Source organism: Lepus europaeus, chromosome 20, assembly GCF_033115175.1.
Source record: "Lepus europaeus isolate LE1 chromosome 20, mLepTim1.pri, whole genome shotgun sequence".
Classification (NCBI taxonomy): domain Eukaryota; kingdom Metazoa; phylum Chordata; class Mammalia; order Lagomorpha; family Leporidae; genus Lepus; species Lepus europaeus.
The window spans coordinates 6,742,717-6,759,339 of record NC_084846.1 but is presented as its reverse complement, the minus strand read 5'-3'; the positions used below and the strand labels follow the sequence as shown (position 1 = coordinate 6,759,339).

The following is a 16,623-nucleotide window of genomic DNA, read 5'->3' as shown; positions in this document are numbered from 1 at the left end:
CTCACCCTGGGTGGAGCTGGAGGAGCCGCGGTGTCGGCTGGGCGAGGGCTCCAGGGGCTCAGCTGTGGAATGGGCCCATCAGCGGCCCCCCCAGCATGCGTGCGCACACCCCAGGGAAGGGTCTCGCTCCCCGGGCCCCTCCTCCAGGTCGCCCGCCTGGGTTTGCTCCACCCCTCGTTGCGGGCTGAGCGTGGCTTTGTCTGTTCATGTCCGCCCCCCTTTGGGGGTCCCGGGGCCACGGGCGGGGGGTCGGCCTCTGTGTTGCTCAGCCGGGGGCCCAGGTAGGGAGGCGTGGTGGAGCAGCAACGCAGCCGGCGGCCACCAGAGGGCGCCCGCGTCCCGCACAGCCTGTGAGAGTTTACGGGGGGGGGGGGGGACTGAGGCAGGCTCCCGGGGGTGTGGCTGTGCCCCGAGTCCCGTCCCGTCTGCATGGCCCCGTGCCGCTGATAAGCAAGGCGACGTTAGGCCTGGGCCCCGAAGTCCGCGACGGGGGTGTGGTCCTTCTATCCCGGGCCTGGGGAGCCACGCCCCTCGGATGTCATTGGCAGTGTCCCGGAGGGGGCGTGGTCCTTTTCGTGCGAGCTGGGGGCCACGCCCCTCGACTGCCATTGGCCGATTGTACCGGAGGGGCGTGGCTCCAGCTCCACCCCCAGCCCCCAGCCCGGCCTGTGCTATAAAAGTGGGGCTCAGGAGCTGCCGGGCCTGGTGGCTGTCTGCGCCCGCTTCCGCGGCTCAGGTTCGAGGCCCAGGGCCGCGATGCTGCTGGCCAAGGTGCGGGCGTTCTCGGTGCAGTTGGATGGCGCCGCGCCGGGCGCCGAGCCCGCGTTCCGCGGCGGCCAGGCCGTGGCGGGCCGCGTGCTGCTGGAGCTGGCCGGGCCGGCGCGCGTGGGCGCCCTGCGGCTGCGCGCACGGGGCCGCGCGCGCGTGCACTGGACCGAGTCGCGCAGCGCGGGCTCCGGCACCGCGTACACGCAGAGCTACAGTGAGCACGTGGAGGTCTTGAGCCACCGCTCCTCGCTGCTGGCGCCAGGTACGGCTGCGGGAGCGCGCCTCCGCCCCGCCCAGCTCGCGGGGATGCGCGCCGCGCCCTCAGGGCTCCCCCCCGCCTGGCCGCTGACCCGCCCCCGCCCCCGCGCTCGCTGCCCCCTGCAGATCCCGGGGAGACCACGACCCTGCCTGCCGGACGCCACGAATTCCCGTTCAGCTTCCGGCTGCCCCTGTAGGTCCCGGCGTGGACGGGGGTCGGGCCTGGGCACCCTCACTCTTGGAAAAGCCCTGCCCTGTGTCTGTCTCGCCCTGAAGTCCCGCCCCTCCGCCCCCACAGGACCCTGGTGACTTCGTTCGAGGGGAAACACGGGAGCATCCGCTACCGCGTGGAGGCCACGCTGCGCCGGCCCTGGGCGCCCGCGCGCCGCGCCAGGAGGGCGTTCACCGTCCTGGAGCCCGTGGACATCAACTCGCCGGGTCTGCTGGTGAGAGGCGGGCGGGGCGGGCGGGGCCGGAACCAGGGGCCTGGTGGTGTGAGGCTGGGGTGGGCTGGGGGGCGGGGACAGGAGGGCGGAGGGGCGGGGCCGGGGGTGGAGATGGGGCCGGTGGTCTGTGCCGGGGGCGGGCGCTGACCCGGGACAGCCCAGGGCCGCACCGATTGGCGATTGGCGGCGTGACTCCAGACAGGTGCACTGACCGCGCTGAGCCCGCAGTTGCCATGGTAACGGCTCCCAGAGCACCTGTTCCCCGGGGGCGTGGGGAGGGGGCGGTAGGGGCTTCTTGGGGGTTCGGTGGCTTTGCACCTGTACCCAGGGCAGCTCGCTCATGCTTTCCCTCTCTCCCTGTCTCTGTCTCCCTCCCTCTGTCTCTGTGTCTCTCCTTCTCTCTCTCTCTATCTCTCCCCCTCTGTCTCTCCCTCTCTCTCTCTCTCTCTCTCTCTCGCTCTCCCCACGCCGGCCCAGGCGCCTCAAGCCGGAGCCCAGGAGACACTCGCGCGGTCCTGGTACCGGAACCGGGGCCTCGTCTGCCTCTCGGCCAAGATCGAGCGCAAGGGCTACACACCAGGTGCGGGGACCGGAGGGGAGTCTGGCCAGGGGCGGGGCCTGGGTGTAGGGGGTGTGGCCAGGGGTGCAGGGGGTGGGGCCAGGTTCGCTGGCGGGGTCTGGCTGGGCGGGGGCGGGGCCCTGATTGCAGTGGGGCTGGGGAAAGACTGGGGAGACTGAGGCCCTGCCCCCCCAGGAGAGGTCATCCCGGTCTTCGCCGAGGTCGACAACGGCTCCACGTGCGCCGTGCGGCCCCGCGCGGCCGTGGTGCAGACCCAGACGTTCACGGTGCGCGGTGCCCGGAAGCAGAAGCGCGTGGTGGTGGCCAGCGTGGCAGGCGAGCCTGTGGGCCCGGGGTGCCGGGCGCTGTGGCAGGGGCGGCCGCTGCCCATCCCCCCAGTGGGGCCCTCGATCCTGCGCTGCGAGCTGCTGCGGGTGGACTACGCCCTGAAGGTAGGCGCCCTGTGCAGTCCACGGGCACGCCCCATACCCGGGCTCCACCCACTGGGCTCCGCCCTGCCCCGCCCCCAGACCTGGGCTCCACCCACTGCCACAACTTAGACTTAGGTCTCCACTCACTGCTCTGACTACCCCAGGCCCGGGGCTCCACCCACTGCCCCGCCCCAGGTATAGGCTCTGCCCACAGGCCCGCCCCCACTGCCACAACTCAGACCCGGAGCTCTGTCCACTGCTGCGCCCCTGGCTTGGGCCCCAGTGACCGCCCTGTCCCCAGGCCTGGGTTCCACCCCTACCCCAGACCCGGGGCTCCACCCACTGCCCCCGCTCCAGGCCTGAGCTCCGCCCACTGCCCCGCCCACCCGCTGGGCTGCGCCCCCGGCCCCACCCTGTAACTATCGACCCCGCAGGTGTGCGTGGACATCCCCGGCTCCCCCAAGCTGCTCCTGGAGCTGCCCCTGGTCATCGGCACGGTCCCCCCTGCACCCTCGCTCGTCCGGCGCGGGCAGCCAGGGCAGCTTCCTGCCCGAGTGGGGGCCGGGGGCCCTGCCCGAACCACCCGAAGGTGGGCCCCAGGGCCGTGCCGAGGGCAGAGAGGGGCTCCACTGCCCCCCCCCGCGCCTCACTCGCCGTGCCTACCTCTCCCGGCAGCACCCCCAGATTACTCCGAGGTCGTCGCCGACCAGCCGAGCCCCCTCCCGCCGCCGACGGGCCCAGACCCGAGCCTGGAGGGCCCCTTCCTCGCCTACATCCGGGAGTTCCGATACCGCCCGCCTCCGCTGTATTCGGAGGTGAGCGCGGGAGCCACGCCCCCTGCACCTGCAGATGGGGCGGGGCCGGAGCCAGCTGCTGCCAGGACCCTGCCCCTTCTGCTGGGATGGGGGTGGGGACTCACAGGGCTCTGTGTCTTAGGAGGACCCCAACCCACCTGCGGAGGCCCGGGGGCCAAGCTGCTGAGCCACACATGGACACACACGGGCCATGGGATCCAGGGAGCGGCCGGGCCTGACCACGGAACTTGGGGAGACTGAGTCTGGCAGGCCGGACACCGGCCTTGGCTGGCTGTCCTGAGACCCACTGCCCAGGGCCCAGCACGAGCCGCTGCTGGGTCCCGTCTGTGTGCAGCCGTGGGCAGGGCCAGGGAGGTGTGTGGGAGCCCAGGGAGGGGTGTGGGAGCCCACGGCGGGATGGAGCCCCAGGAGTCAGACCAGGAGGAGGGACCCGGGGCTGGGAGCCCCAGATGGGACACAGAGAAGGCTTCCTGGGAGAAGGGGCATCTTAGCCAAGGCTTTGATGCGTGAGTAGGAGTTCAGCAGGCAGCCGGCTGACGAGTAAATGGAGGAGGAGAAGGCTGAGCTGGGTGATCTTTGCGCCCGACCCCCTTTGCTGTGAGAATCCGGGGCTCAGAGGGCGCTGCCTCCCCGCAGGCCGCACAGGGAGGTCCTTGGGAGAGAGCCCGACATCGGACAGTGTGGGGCCGTGGGTGGCTGGGGCAGCGGCAGCCTGGTGAGGCCCCTGGCTCAGCCAGAGTGGGAGGCAGGCGTGGGGGTCCCCAGGCTCTGACCCCCAAGTCAGCCCCTGCTGGGGAGTTTTGGTTTTGTTTGTGTTTTAAAGATTCTTTTATTTGGAAAGGCGAATGACAGGTTTTCCACTGGCTGGGCCCAGCCTGGGGCTCCGCCCACCTGTGTCCTTGCTGTTCCTTTAGGCACCAAGTGTGCCCCTGCCCCAGGGCCTTTGCACCTGCTGTTCCCATGGCCCCGTGGCCCTCGCTCTCTCTGCCCTCGGGTCTCAGCTCAAACGCCCCTTCTCGGCTGCCATGGTCCCGACTGTTCCCCATCGCCCTGGTCCGGGATAGGTCCCCGGCCTTGTCCATCTCCACCTCTGTGAGGGGCCGGGAGGGGGCGGGGCCCCACATGCAGCGGGAATCAGGGAGGGGCAGGGCAGGTGCTGTGCACCCAGGACCCTGTGCCGGATTCTCTGGATTTGGTCCCCGCTCCAGCCCCACTTCTGGCCCCACTCCTTGCTAAGGCCTCAGAAAGCAGTGGATGATGACCCATGGCGCTGGGCTCTCCCAGGCCCCCACACGAATTGCAGGCTGCTGCTGCCTGCAAGGTCAGCAGCCCCTGTGAGCACAGGTTCGAGTCCCGGCAGCTCCACTTCCGATCCACCTCTGTGTTGTGGCCTGGGAAAGCAGTGGAAGATGGACCAAGTCCTTGAGCGCCTGCACCTGCGCTGGAGACCTGGCGAGAGCTCCTGTATCCTGGCTTCAGATCGGCACAGCTCCAGCCATTGTGGCCATTTGGGTTGTGAACCAGTGGTTGGAAGACCTCTCTGTCTCTCTCTGTCTCTCTGTCTCTCTCTCTGTCCCCCCCCCATGACTTTGCCGTTCAAATAAATTAATTTAAAAAGGAGAGGTGGTGGTGTACCAAGTTCATGGAAGCCGGGAGCCCTGGCCTTGAGGGGCGGATGTGCTAAGCCCCCTCCCCATGCACGTCCTGCAGGGTGGGGGTCTCCCTGGGGCAGCAGGCAGGGCAGGACCCCTCCTCCTGGCCCCAGGTGACTCCAAAGTCGCTGTCAGGTGGAGGATGATTGCCGGGGGGTGAGGCAGCCCGGTCGGCAGGAGGAATGATGACGGTCAGGCTGAGCCCGGGGGGGGGGGGGGGCGGTGACGCACCCCGGGCTTCCTGCACCCTGTCAGCCCCAGCCGGCCAGGGGTGGCCACAGGCAGGGCCGAGAGCAGACCTAAAGGGCCGGGAGGAGACCTGTGGGGACCGGCAGCCCCCGCGCCCTGGGGGAGGGGGCCGGGCCGGGGCTCCGAGTGCAGACCAGGGAGAGGAGCCAAGTCCGGCGGCGCCACGCGGGAAGCCAGGGTCCGGCCGCGCCCCGCGCACCTGCCGCTCCCCCAGCCTCCGAGGTCGTAGGCGCCACTGCCGCCGGGCGGAACCGGTTGTCGCCCTTTGCAAACTGAAACCCGGCCTCAGGCTGTGGCCTCAGTGTGGGGGGAACTGGCGTCACGGTTTACTGCGGGGAGACGGGCGAGGACCTCTCCCCTGGGGGGCCGGGTACTAGCGAGCGCACTCCCCACCTGCAGCCCCGCCCGGGGCTCCCCACGGCTCCCAGGGCCCCGAACAGGGTGAGACCCCGCCCCACCCCCCACCCCCGTCTGTCGGTGACGCCTGCAGCCCCCACCCGAGAGGGTCCAGGGTCAGCAGAGGGGGTGGGGCGGGAGCTGGGGGACCCCAGGGCCCCGCCCCCATCACAGCCCGGGGCCTCGACCGCCCACCCCTGCCTGGCGCTGGCGGACCCTGAAATCCCCCGCCCCCGCGGGCCCGGGCCACCTGCCCGACCGGCTTCTGCAGGGCGGGGCCTGGCGGCTGGCTCCGTCCCCACCAGCGGGGGCCGCGGATGCAGCTGCTGGGGGCCCGAGCCTCAGTGTCCCCGCCTGGGGTCGCTGGGGGAGGGTAGGGGAGAGGGAGGGGTGTGGCTCTTCGTTTGGGCTTCGGGAGAAGCGGGGTGGGGGGCGGAGTGCCCTTGGCCTAGGGAGGTCCTGGGGTAGAGGTGGGGGGGGGAGACGGAAAGACAGAAGGGGACGAGGGAGGAGCCACAGCCCCCGACCCCCCCAGCACAAACGTGGAAGCCAGAGCTTCAGGCCCCGCCCGCAGCCCCTCTGGGCCACTCCAGCCCCCGCCCCCAGCCCTTATCTATCCAGGTCAGACCAAGCCCCGCCCCCAGCCCCTCTCGGCCACTCCAGGCCCCGCCCTAGCCCCTGTCTATCTGGGTCAGACCAGGACCCGCCCTGAGATCTGAGACACAGGGTGTGACTTTTATTCTCTGCTTTATTTATTTGGCCGTTTTATTTATTTGGAAGACAGAGACACAGAGCGAAGTCTCCCATCTGCCGCTCACTCCCCAGAGGCCCACAACGGCAGGGGTGGGGTCAGGCTGGAGCCCGGGCTGGGAGCTCCATCTGGGTCTCCCCCGCAGGTGCAGGGCCCCCAGGACTTGGGCCATCTTCCACTGCTTTCCCAGGCCATAGCAGAGAGCTGGATCGGAAGTGGAGCAGCCGGGACTCGAACCCAACACACAGACAACCAGAGAGACAGAAATTGGATTCCATTAAGAGACAAGAATCAGCGCACTGGGGGAAATACTTGCACATCCCGGCCGTGCCCAGCTTCGAGTCCCTGTTCCAGCCCCTGCGCATGCGCACCCGGGGAGGCAGCAGCAATGGCCCAAGTGCTTGGGTCCCCACCTCCGTCCCCTCCCGTGGGAGACCCGGATGGAGCTCCCTGGTCTCCGGGTGCTGCCCTAGCTCAGCGCAGGCTTGTGAGGGAATTCACCTGCCCACCGGGCCCGACAGGACCGCGGGGAGCCGGCCGTGTCCGCCAAGTGCACGCGCGAGGGCACAGCCAAAACCCAGGCCGTTGGCAGGTGCGCATGTGCTTACACTGAGCCGCCTCCCGGAGCAGCTCAGGGGCCGGCATCCCATAGGGGTGCGGGTTCGAGTCCCGGCTGCTCCACTTCCCATCCAGCTCTCTGCTGTGGCCTGGAAAAGGAGGGGAAGATAGTCCACGTGCTTGGGCCCCGGCACCTGCGTGGGAGACCCGGCCGGAGCTCCTGGCTCCGGCTTTGTGGCCATTCGGGAGTTAAACCAGCGGATGGGAGACCTCACTCCGTCCCTGCCGCCTGCAATTAAATCTTAAATAAATTGAACAGCCGCTCCCTATGGGATGTGAATAAACTGGGGGGCATGGACTGAGCCGGCGTGGGCTGGGCCGGGGCTGCGCGGTCACCGCCCGGCGCTGGCCGAGCCGTGGTCCTGTCCGGCGTCAGCTCTGTCGGAGCCTGGACGGGGCGGGGAACCCCACCCAGGTCTCCCACGGGGCGCAGGACCAGGCACCTGGGCCGCCCCGCAGCCATCATGTCTCAGCAGCCCACGCAGAACCCAGGACACTCGCGGGGGTCCAGGCTCGGCGGGACCCAGGCTCCGGGTCGCCCACGTCGGAGAGGGGGCGCCCCGGGCCCAGCCGGAGCGCCGCGCACCCCCCATCCAGCACAGGTTCGTGCCCGCGGGGCTGCGTCCGGGCCTGGGCTGTGGCCGCTCCAGCGTCCACCGGGGAGGGGGGGGCGGGCCTGGGCCGGGTCCCCCACCCCAGGGGGTCCTGGGCTGAGCCCCTGGCCCAGCCCCTCTGGAGACGGCAGGGCGGGAGCGGAGCCGCGGCGCCGGGGTTCAGGTCAGTGCCCGTCTGCGAACGGAAACGCGGGCATTGGCTGGCGACCCGGGTGTGGGCGGGGCTGGGACGGAGCCGGGCCCCGGGCGGCGCACGAGCCGCTGCTGCCCCCCTGGCGGCCGAGGCAGGGAATTGGCGCCGCCTGCATAGGGAGGAGGGCGCGGGGCCTCAGCTGGGCCTGCCGAATCAATGAGTGAGTGAGTGGACTTCCCAGGCCATCTGGGGATTTGGGACCACACGGCCCGAGAGCAGACAGGTTTATTAAAGGCTGAGACCCCTCCCCACCAGGCGCATTTCATGGGCCGGCAAACTGAGTTCCCCAGAAGCCCCTGCAGCCTCCACTCCCAGCTCCCCCGCCCCAAACAGGCCGAGGCCAGGGCTGCCCACCAGGCGCAGCTACCGCTTCCCAGCGGTCTCCAGGGTTCCCACCGGAAAGCGGTGGTCAGGGCCCCAGGAAGAGGGGCTGGGGGGGCACTGGGGCCCGGCCGTGAAAACCGAGCCCTGCACCTGCTGAGGACGGGCTGGGTACACAGCAGGTGCTCAAAACCCGGCCGGGGTTGCCGTTGGCAGTGTCCTGCAGGCCGGCGGCCCCGCGACCCCAGCCTCGTGGCGGCCGCGCGTGTCCAGGGTCGGCTCGGCGTCTCCACCGGGCAGCTCCAGCCCCTCGCTCTCGTCCCGAGCCATCTCGACCACCAGGGCCTGCTGTGGGTACACCTCTTCTGGGAAGTCCGCCGGGCTGCTCCACAGCCAAGTCTGGAGAGAGAGGGGCCCTGTCTCCCTGTCCACACAGGCCTGGCCCCATCACAGGGCTGGCCAAGGGTGTGGGACCCCGGCCTGGCCAATCAGAGCGTGCCAGCTCCTGTGGCTCAGCCATTGGCTCAGGGGTGGGCCTGGGACCCGAGCTGGGCCAATCAGCGAGGGCCCTGGGAGGTTTTTTGCCGCTGGCAGCTGGGGGAACTGGACAGGGTGGCAGGAGGCGGAGCCCCAGGTCCAGCCCCGCCCAGGCCCCACCCCTGGGTCAGCCTCACCCCTGCCCCGGCCCCGCCCCGGCCGGAGCCCCTCCTTGCACCCACGAGCTGTGGCCGGAAGTGAAGCCCCCTACCTGCTGCCCGAGGGCGCTGGGGAGCTGCGCGGCGGAGCTGGCGCGGGGCGTGGGCAGTGGGGGGCACAGGAGACGGGAGGCCCTGGGGGCGTGGCAGGGGTCAGGCCGGGGGCGGGGGAGTGGGGGGTCCCACAGGGCCAGGGGTGAGGGGATCGGGGGTCCTGGTGCCGGGGGAAAGAGTGTCCCAGGGGTGGGAATTTGGGGAGGGGCCCCCAGGGGCGGTGTCCGAGCCCCCCCCCCCAGCCTCGGCCTCGCACCCCGGTCACCTGCTCAGGCCGCGGAGCCCGAGGACACCCAGGACCACGACGCCCAGGAAGCCGCCCAGGGCGGCGAGGACGGGGACAGGTGCAGGGCGTGGCTGGGCTGCAGGAGAGCCGGGGGCGGGGCCGTCCGTCAGCGCCAACGCCTGCCCCCGCCGGCCTCATTGGCTGAAAGCGTGGACGCCCGCCCCCGCCCAGCCTCATTGGCTGGGGCGGGGCCGTCCTTCAGCCCAGACACCGGGTTTTGCAGGACGCAGAGGAGTTCGAGAACAAGGACGGAGGGGCGGGGAGGGCGAGGGAGGGCCGGGGAGGGTCCCGAGCTGTGCTTGCCGGGTGGACCCCGCACTCACCGAGGCGGAAGCGCTGGGGCTGTGTCCAGGCACCCCGCAGCCAGGCGGTGTCCGCCCGCACCTGCACTGTGTAGGCGCCGGCCGGCAGGCCGCGGAGTGTGAGCTCAGTCAGGGCGGGGTCCTGGGGCAGCTCTGGGGGCGGGGGGGGGGTGCTGAGGGCCGGGATCAGGGCCGGGGGCGCTCTGAACACGGGGGTCCCCCAGCCCCGCCCCGGAGCTGCCCTCAGGCCGCCCCAAGACCCGCCCCAGCCCCGCCCCCAGCACTGAGGCCCCCTGGGACCCCACATGGCATGGAACTGCCCAGGCCTCCCAGCCCCGCCCCGGACCCGCCTCCCAGCCCCGCCCCAACCCCGCCCCGGACCCGCCTCCCAGCCCCGCCCACGCCCGCTCACCCCACTCGCGGCCGCCGTCCTCGCGCAGGCGCACCACGTAGCGCTCCAGGACGCCGGGGCAGCCGCCCAGCACCGATGGGGCCCAGTGCACAGTGACCGCGCCGCCGCCCAGGGTCCGCAGGGAGACGCGGGCCGGGGTCCCCGCGCGGGAGGCTGCGGGCGGGCGGGCGCCCCCTGGCGGTCAGGACGGGCGGCGCAGCCGGGAGCTGACCCGGAGCCGGGGCTCACACAGGGCCCCGCCTCTTGCAGACCCCCTCACAGACCCCCGCCCAGACCCCTGGCTCCCTCCCCACCCCGCCCCCGCCCCACCCCCTCCAAGACCCCCCACTCCTGCCAGACCCCTGCCCCGCCCCCTCCCACACCCCCACCCCACCTCACCGTTGCCCCCAAAGACGTGCGTGGCCAGCACCGTGGACCATGCGGTGGGCTTCTGGGGCCGCACGGACGCCAGGACGGTCACGCGGTAGCACTGCTCCTGCCCCAGATCCCCGGCTCCCGGGCTCCAGCTGTGGACCGCTGAGTGGACAGGCGGGGGCCTGAGGACCACTGCCCCTGGCCGGCGACCACCGGACAGAGAGCTCCTACTCGGGCTGCAAAGCCCTCGCCACAGCGCCCCTCCCTGGCCTGCCCTAGCTTACAGGGGCAACAGGGCCGGTGTCAGGCGGGGGCGAGGAGGAGGAGGAGGATGGAGAGAGGCGCCCATAAGGGGGCCACTCCCACCCTGGCCCCCGCCCCCGCCCCGGCCCCCGTCCTGGCCCCCGCCGGCTCCCAGCGGACCGCGGCAGCTCAGGTTTTACAGCTCCAGGAACCTCGCTCTGCGCCCCCTGCCGGTCATGGCCAGGAGCACAGCGGCCGAACCTGTGGCCCGGGGCGCCGGAGGTCACGCGCGCGCCCCCTGCTGGTCAGTACCGGGAGCACAGCAGCCGTACCTAGTCCGCGCCCTCAGCCCTGACGCGCGCCCCCTGCCGGTCCGAGCCGGCCGTACCTGTGCCCGCGCTCTCAGCCCACAGCCTGCAGCCAGCCGCGCTGGAGTCCGGGAGCGGCCGCCACTCGATGCAGTAGGTGGTGCCGGGGGCGCCGGCCGCCCAGCGCAGCGTGGTTCCATGGGCGTCCACGCTGACATTCTGCGGGCCTAGGGCTGGGCGGGCGGGGCTGAACTGGGGCTGCGGCCTGACCCGGCCTGACCCCCCTCCACCCCCTCCCTACCCCTCCCGGCCCCCTCCCCTCCCCCCTCCACTCCGCCCCCGTACCCGTGCGCGTGTCCGCTGGGATGTGCCAGCTCTGGCCGGGGAGCGTGCCCAGGCGGTGCTGGGCCACGAGCGTGAGGTTGTAGGCGGCAGCCGAGAGCAGCGGCCTCCGGTCCAGGCGCAGGGTCCGGGCGGCTCTCGGCTGGCACGGGCAGGACAGCATGCGGAGCCGGACCACGTAGGAGACAGGGGCGGGCCCGCGGCAGCCGGCCGGGAGCTCTAGCGGGGGCGGCTGCGGGAGAGCAGGGGCGTGGGCGCGGCTGCTGGCACGGAGGAGGCGGCCTGAGGGGTGCACAGGCCTGTGCACCTGTGTTGGACCCGGATGGAGCTCCTGGCTCCTGGCCCAGCCCTGGCCGGTGGGGCCACCTGGGGCGTGAACCAGGGGATGGAGGACCCCTCCTTCTCTCTGCCCCCTGTCCCCCGCCCCGCCCCCACGCAACATGGCACTGACCCCAGCCCGCACACCCTGGCCCCGGGACCTGCGGACCCCACCACCGCCCCAGCCGCCCACTCTCACGGCCCTCCAGCCCGTGCACCCCGCCCCCACGCACCGTGGCAGCGCCCCCTGCCCCCTGTACCTCCCCCTGCAGGCTCAGCCGCCTCCTCCCGTCCGGGCCCAGCGGCTCCACGCTCGGCCAAATCGCGGGCTTGGGCAGCTCCTCTGTGGGGGGGCACAGGCAGGGGCGCTGACCCCAGGGCCGCGGCGGAGCCCCTTCCCCTCCCCGGGGCGACCCCCGCGCGGACCTCCGCGGCCGAACCCTGCGGGACCCCGGCTGACCGCTCCCAGGGAGCGTGCGGAGGGCCAGGGCCGTCCCGCCCTTTTCTCCACCCTACCATGCCCACGCCACACCCCTACAAGCCCCGCCCCGCCCCGTGCCTTCGCCCGGCCCCGCCCCACGCCGCCCAGCCCTCGCTCCGCCCCTGCCACGCCCACACCAGCCCTGGCCCCGCCCCGCACCTGCGCAGTCGCTCACCTGGCGGTACGCACACGGGGTCACTCCAGCTGCTCCAGGGGCCGTCCGGGGCCCCCGACCGCAGACGCCGGCGCCGCACCTGCACCTCCTGGGCCGCGGCCGCCTCCAGGGGGCACTCGCAGGACTCTGGGGGCGGCAGCGCGGTCAGGCCCGGGCTGGACTCAGACCGCCGTGCACGCAGTAGACGCCTCCTGTATACGGGGCTGTGTGCCAGCCGTGGGGCCAGAGCAGGAACAGGCGCGGTCTCAGACTGCCGTGGCCACATTAGACGCCAACTGTCTTCGGAGCCGCCCGCATAACCCGCGCCGCAGGGGCCCTGCCGCCCACCCGAGCGCCCCCTCCTCGCCCAGGGCCCGCACACAGCAGGCGCCCACTGTGTGCACTCACCGAAGTCGGCGTCCTGCTGCGGGCCCGCAGTCGCCCTGGAACGAGAGCGCAGTGGCGGGGGTCGTGGCCTGGGTGTGGGTCGTGGGTGCGGCGAGCGGGGGAACTGGGCGGGGGTCGTGGCAGGCAGGCGGGGACTCACCACCTCCCAGGGGCTGCCCGGGGTCCGGCGGCGGAACTGCAGCTCCGCGGGCTCGGGGTCGGCTGCCGACCACTCCATGCGCAGGCGCCCCGAGGCCCTCAGCAGTCGGGGGTCTCCCCGAGGGGGGTCGTACCTGACTGGGGGTGGGGTGGGGCGGGGTGAGCGACTGCCTGGACCCACCCCTGTCTACCCTGGAAGGCCCCTCCCCTCCCGCCTGGTCCCGCCCTGTCTGACCTGGCCCCGCCCCCGCTCACCCCAGCCGTGAAGCCGCAGCGTCACGCGCGCCGACCTCTCCGTGCAGTTGGCCACCCGCGTCTCCACCCAGAGCGAGACGGCGTCGAGCACGCGCACCCCGTCCTGGTCCGAGAACTGCACGCGCGTGGACGAGCCCACGGCGAAGTAGCAGCAGCGCCGGAGGCTGGGGGCGCAGCAGGGTGAGGGGCGCGGCGGCGGGGGCCTCCTGGCCCGGCCACGCCCTCCCGGCCCACCCACGCCCAGACCACGCCCATAGCCGCGCCCCCTGGGCTCCCCCCTCCCCGCCTCCCGGGCAGGTGTCAGGAGGTGGGTGCGGGCGTTTGGGGAGGTGGGCGGGGCGGGTGGATCGGGGTCGCCCCGCTCACCCCAGGTAGTGCTGTGCCCCGCCAGCCCCGGCCACGCCCCCCACCCCGCCTCCCCGGCGGGCGTCAGGGCTTTGGTGAGGTGGGCGGGTGTCCGGGCTGGGGGGAGTCTGGGCCCCGGTCTCCCCGCTCACCAGTTCCGCAGATAGTGCTGCGCCACCGCTGGCCCCGGGCTCGCCCCCCGCCCCTCCCCGGGCCGGCATCAGGACGCGGGCGGTGCGGGGGTCGGGGCGGGTGGGCGGGGGTCGGGGCTCTGGGCTGGAGTCGCCCCGCTCACCAGCTCCGCAGGTAGTGCTGCGCCCCCGCCGGCCCCGCGTAGCGCCAGGTGCACTCGTAACCCGCGCCAGGGACGCGGTAGCAGCTCAGGTCCCTGGGGCCCGAGGAGTCTGGGGGCGACTCTGGGGGTTTGTGAGGAGAGGAGAGTGACGCGGGCCCCAGGACGATCCCCCGCCCCAGGACGCCCCGCTCCCAGGGCGACCCCATCCCAGGAAGACCCCATCCCAGGACGCCCTGCCTCCAGGAGGACCCCGCCCCCCGGAGGACCACGCCCCCAGGACGTCCCCGCCCCCAGGACGACCCTATCCCAGGACGAGCCCATCCCAGGACGACCCCATCCCAGGACGCCCCCGCCCCCCAGGATGCCTCCGCCCCCAGGACGCCCTGCCTCCAGGAGGACCCCGCCCCCCAGGAGGACCCCGCCCCCAGGATGACCCCGCCCCCAGGACAACCTCTGCCTCCAGGAGGACCCCGCCCCCCAGGACGACCCCAGGACCCCCGTCCCCAGGACGACCCCGCCCCCAGGCGCCCCCTCACCTGTGTCAGCGTCGGGGTATGGCAGCTCCTCGTAGCAGCACCCACCGCTCCTGCAGGCGGCTGCGAAGACCTGGAGCTGATGGCGAGGCCCGCCCGGCGCCCTGCGCGGCCACGCGGCCTCACCCACCGACCCACCCAGCCCCCACGCCACCCCCAAGCACCGACCCACCCAGCCCCCACCGCCCTGACCCGCCCACCGGCCCATCAGCCCAGCCATGCTGCCAGTGGTCTAGGCATCTGTCAATCAGTGCACCCACCTGCTCACCCAAGCTCCCCGGGACCCTCCCCACCGCCAGCCCCCGGAGGCCCTGTGCCAGAGCTCCGGTCTCCCATTTGACGAAGGGGAATACCGAGGCCCCGGACAGCCCCCAGCCCCAGCAGGAGCCGAGGTGGGGAGGGGGCGGGAACTCACCGCTGGGCCCCAGCGCCAGGAGGAAGACGAGGCCGAGCCCCGCCGGCTCCATGCGACCCCGCAGTCCCCGGCCGAGCGCGGGAAACTGACCCAGAAAGGGAGCGGAAAGGGCGTCACAGCCCGCGGGGCGCGTCAGAGCCGGAGAAACCCAGGAAGCCAGCCTGGCGGCGGCGGCTCACCCAACCACAAACCCACGCCAGGGGCAGCCGGGCTGCGGGTCGGGGTCTGGGCCCCAGGTCTGGGCAGGCGCGGGCCCAGGCCAGAACCCGCGAACCCGGCTGGATTCCCGTGCCTGGGGTCCTCGTGCGCTGGGAGCCCCCTCCCCAGCGCGCCTGGGGTCCTCGGGCGCCGGTCGCCCCCTCTCCAGCGCGCCCTGCCCCTCCCCGGCATGGCCCGGATTCTAGAAAGATCTCTGGGGCCCCTGATGGAACCATCACTTCCTCCCCGTCGGGTTTGAGGGAGCCCCCCCCCCCAGGCGGGAACCAGCGCGAACCGGCCAAGCCACAGCCCGGAAGCGGGGGTGGGGTGGGTGAGGTGAGGGTCCTGGTTCCCCGGTCCAGGGAGAGGGCAGCGGCTGGGGGAACTGAGGCCCGGGCGGGGGGCGGGGGACAGCAGGTGCAGCCTCCGCAGCCCCGCCCCGCCCCGCCCCGCCCCCAGGCGCTGGGCCCCGTGGGCAGCTGGGCCGCTGGGGACAAAGCCCCAGTGTCCAGGGCCTGGCACAGGGCGGACGGGTCTGCGACCCGCGGGGCGGGCGGGGGGCGGGGCTGGGTGCGGGGGAGGCGCGGCCGGGTGCAGAGCCCCCCGCGGGATCAGGGGCTCCTGGGAGGCAGGGGGGCTGCGGTGCGCCGCGCAAGTACCAAGGGCTGCCCGGAGGAGGTGTTCCAGCCAAGGCTGCTTTGGAAGACGGGCATGGGCTCCCTGGGGGGCGCGGTGAGCAGGGAGGACTCCGGCCCAAAGCCAGGGTCCCTGGGAGACGCCCTGGCCCCGCCTCTCCCCTGCCCCCCCAACTACTCACGGTCCCACAGGGCCCCAGCGCCCGGAAATCAGAGCTTCCGGCCCCGCCCCCCCAGGCTCCCCCAGCGGGTGTTGAGGCGTGGATAGGAGTTCGCCAGGAGCTTAGAGGCGGGGGAGGGGCTCCCGGGACCCCTCCCCGGGGCGTTCCCGCCGGCCTCGCGGCCCTCGGGTCCTAGGCAGTCTCAGGGCAGCGTCTGCTTGGCTGACCGCCGGCCGACCTGGCCAATCACAGAGCGGCCTCGGTGGGGGGGGCGCAGCCCGGGCGGATCCGGGTTAGAGTCCGGCCCTGTGGCCTGGGAAACCGGGATGCAGCCGTGGGCCCCGGGCATTTGGGCAGCAGGCTGCGGGTCTGTCCGCTTCCCAGAGTAAAAACGCGAGACTCGAGAGTCTTCGTTAACTTGGTTTCGGGGCCGGGCCCGGGGCCGCCACGCTGCTGGCCCGGGACGCGTGCGAACCTCGCCGGGCCTCAGTGGCTCCGTCCTGAGAATGGGGACGCAGCGGCTCCGCGGCCCCGAATTCCGCGTGCGGTCACTGCCCGGAGGCGGGGCCGGAGGGGCGGGGCCTGCTCTTCCCGAGGGGGCGGGGGCCGGCGCGCGTCAGCTGACCGGGGGCGGGGCCGGCCGCGCGGATCCGGGCGATGGACGAGCCGAGCCTGCTGCGGCGCCGCGGGCTGCAGGTGCGACCCCGGCGGGGGCGGGGGGCGCGGGAGGGGGCGGGGGGGCGGGGCGGCGCGGGCCCCCGAGTGACAGCCAGGAGCCGTCGGCGGGGGCACCCGGCCCGGCGCGAGCAGCGCAGCCCCCTGCCCCGCTGTCTGTGTCGCCCGCGGTCCCAGTCCCGGGCCGGGGAGAGACCACCGCGGTAGGCAGGGGGCCGCGGCGGGGGCGGGGGCGGAGGACAGGTGCGGCTGTGGCTTGGCCAGGGTTGCTGGGGGGCCGGGGCGGGGACAGCGGCGGCCGCGGGACCCCGGACTCAGTTTTCCCGCCCTGCAGACCCCAGGGCGGCGAGTGGGAGTCCCCAGAGTTGCGCAGCGCCGCCTGGGGGCTCGGGTGAGGGGGGCGCCCTTGAGGGGTGGCGGGGAGCCGGGGCCCCGGCCCCAGCCAGGGCGTTGGGGGCAGCGCCGAGAGGAGGGGGCAGCGCGGCTGGGGGGGCCGCTCTGCCTGCAGTCCCAGCTCCGCGCCAGCCCCCGCCTTCGGCCTCTGA

General features: G+C 73.1%; 2 protein-coding genes across 2 annotated transcripts; one reads left to right on the top strand and one right to left on the bottom strand.

The window, feature by feature from the left end:
• The first annotated feature begins 756 nt into the window (after nt 1–756).
• Nucleotides 757–4,891, top strand: ARRDC2 (arrestin domain containing 2). Its single transcript, XM_062178676.1, is given in 9 exon segments — nt 757–1,030; nt 1,153–1,219; nt 1,325–1,472; nt 1,950–2,052; nt 2,227–2,483; nt 2,897–2,962; nt 2,964–3,051; nt 3,138–3,277; nt 3,399–4,891. Coding segments are annotated over 9 exon segments (1,188 nt in total). The 3' UTR covers nt 3,444–4,891.
• A 3,083-nt stretch (nt 4,892–7,974) lies between these two features.
• On the bottom strand, nt 7,975–14,489 carry IL12RB1 (interleukin 12 receptor subunit beta 1). The gene is made up of 16 exons (XM_062179441.1): nt 14,410–14,489; nt 13,998–14,057; nt 13,462–13,570; nt 12,822–12,985; nt 12,568–12,704; nt 12,429–12,463; nt 12,042–12,196; nt 11,646–11,728; nt 11,071–11,299; nt 10,806–10,952; nt 10,199–10,336; nt 9,821–9,973; nt 9,430–9,561; nt 9,086–9,182; nt 8,820–8,901; nt 7,975–8,470 (listed from the first exon to the last, which is right to left on the bottom strand). The coding sequence occupies exons 1-16, from the start codon at nt 14,459–14,461 to the stop codon at nt 8,258–8,260; spliced, it is 1,986 nt and encodes a 661-aa protein (XP_062035425.1). The 5' UTR covers nt 14,462–14,489; the 3' UTR covers nt 7,975–8,257.
• Between the last annotated feature and the right edge of the window lie 2,134 nt (nt 14,490–16,623).

Bases quoted from the DNA above. Each gene is read 5' to 3' on its own strand.
- IL12RB1 (XM_062179441.1), bottom strand. From the start codon at position 14,461: ATGGAGCCGGCGGGGCTCGGCCTCGTCTTCCTCCTGGCGCTGGGGCCC. The intron at 12,464-12,567 runs GTGAGTCCCCGC...CTCTCGTTCCAG, and splicing joins CGGGCAGCCCCTGGGAGGTG to GGCGACTGCGGGCCCGCAGC. The intron at 10,337-10,805 runs GTACGGCCGGCT...CTGTCCACTCAG, and splicing joins GGCTGAGAGCGCGGGCACAG to CGGTCCACAGCTGGAGCCCG.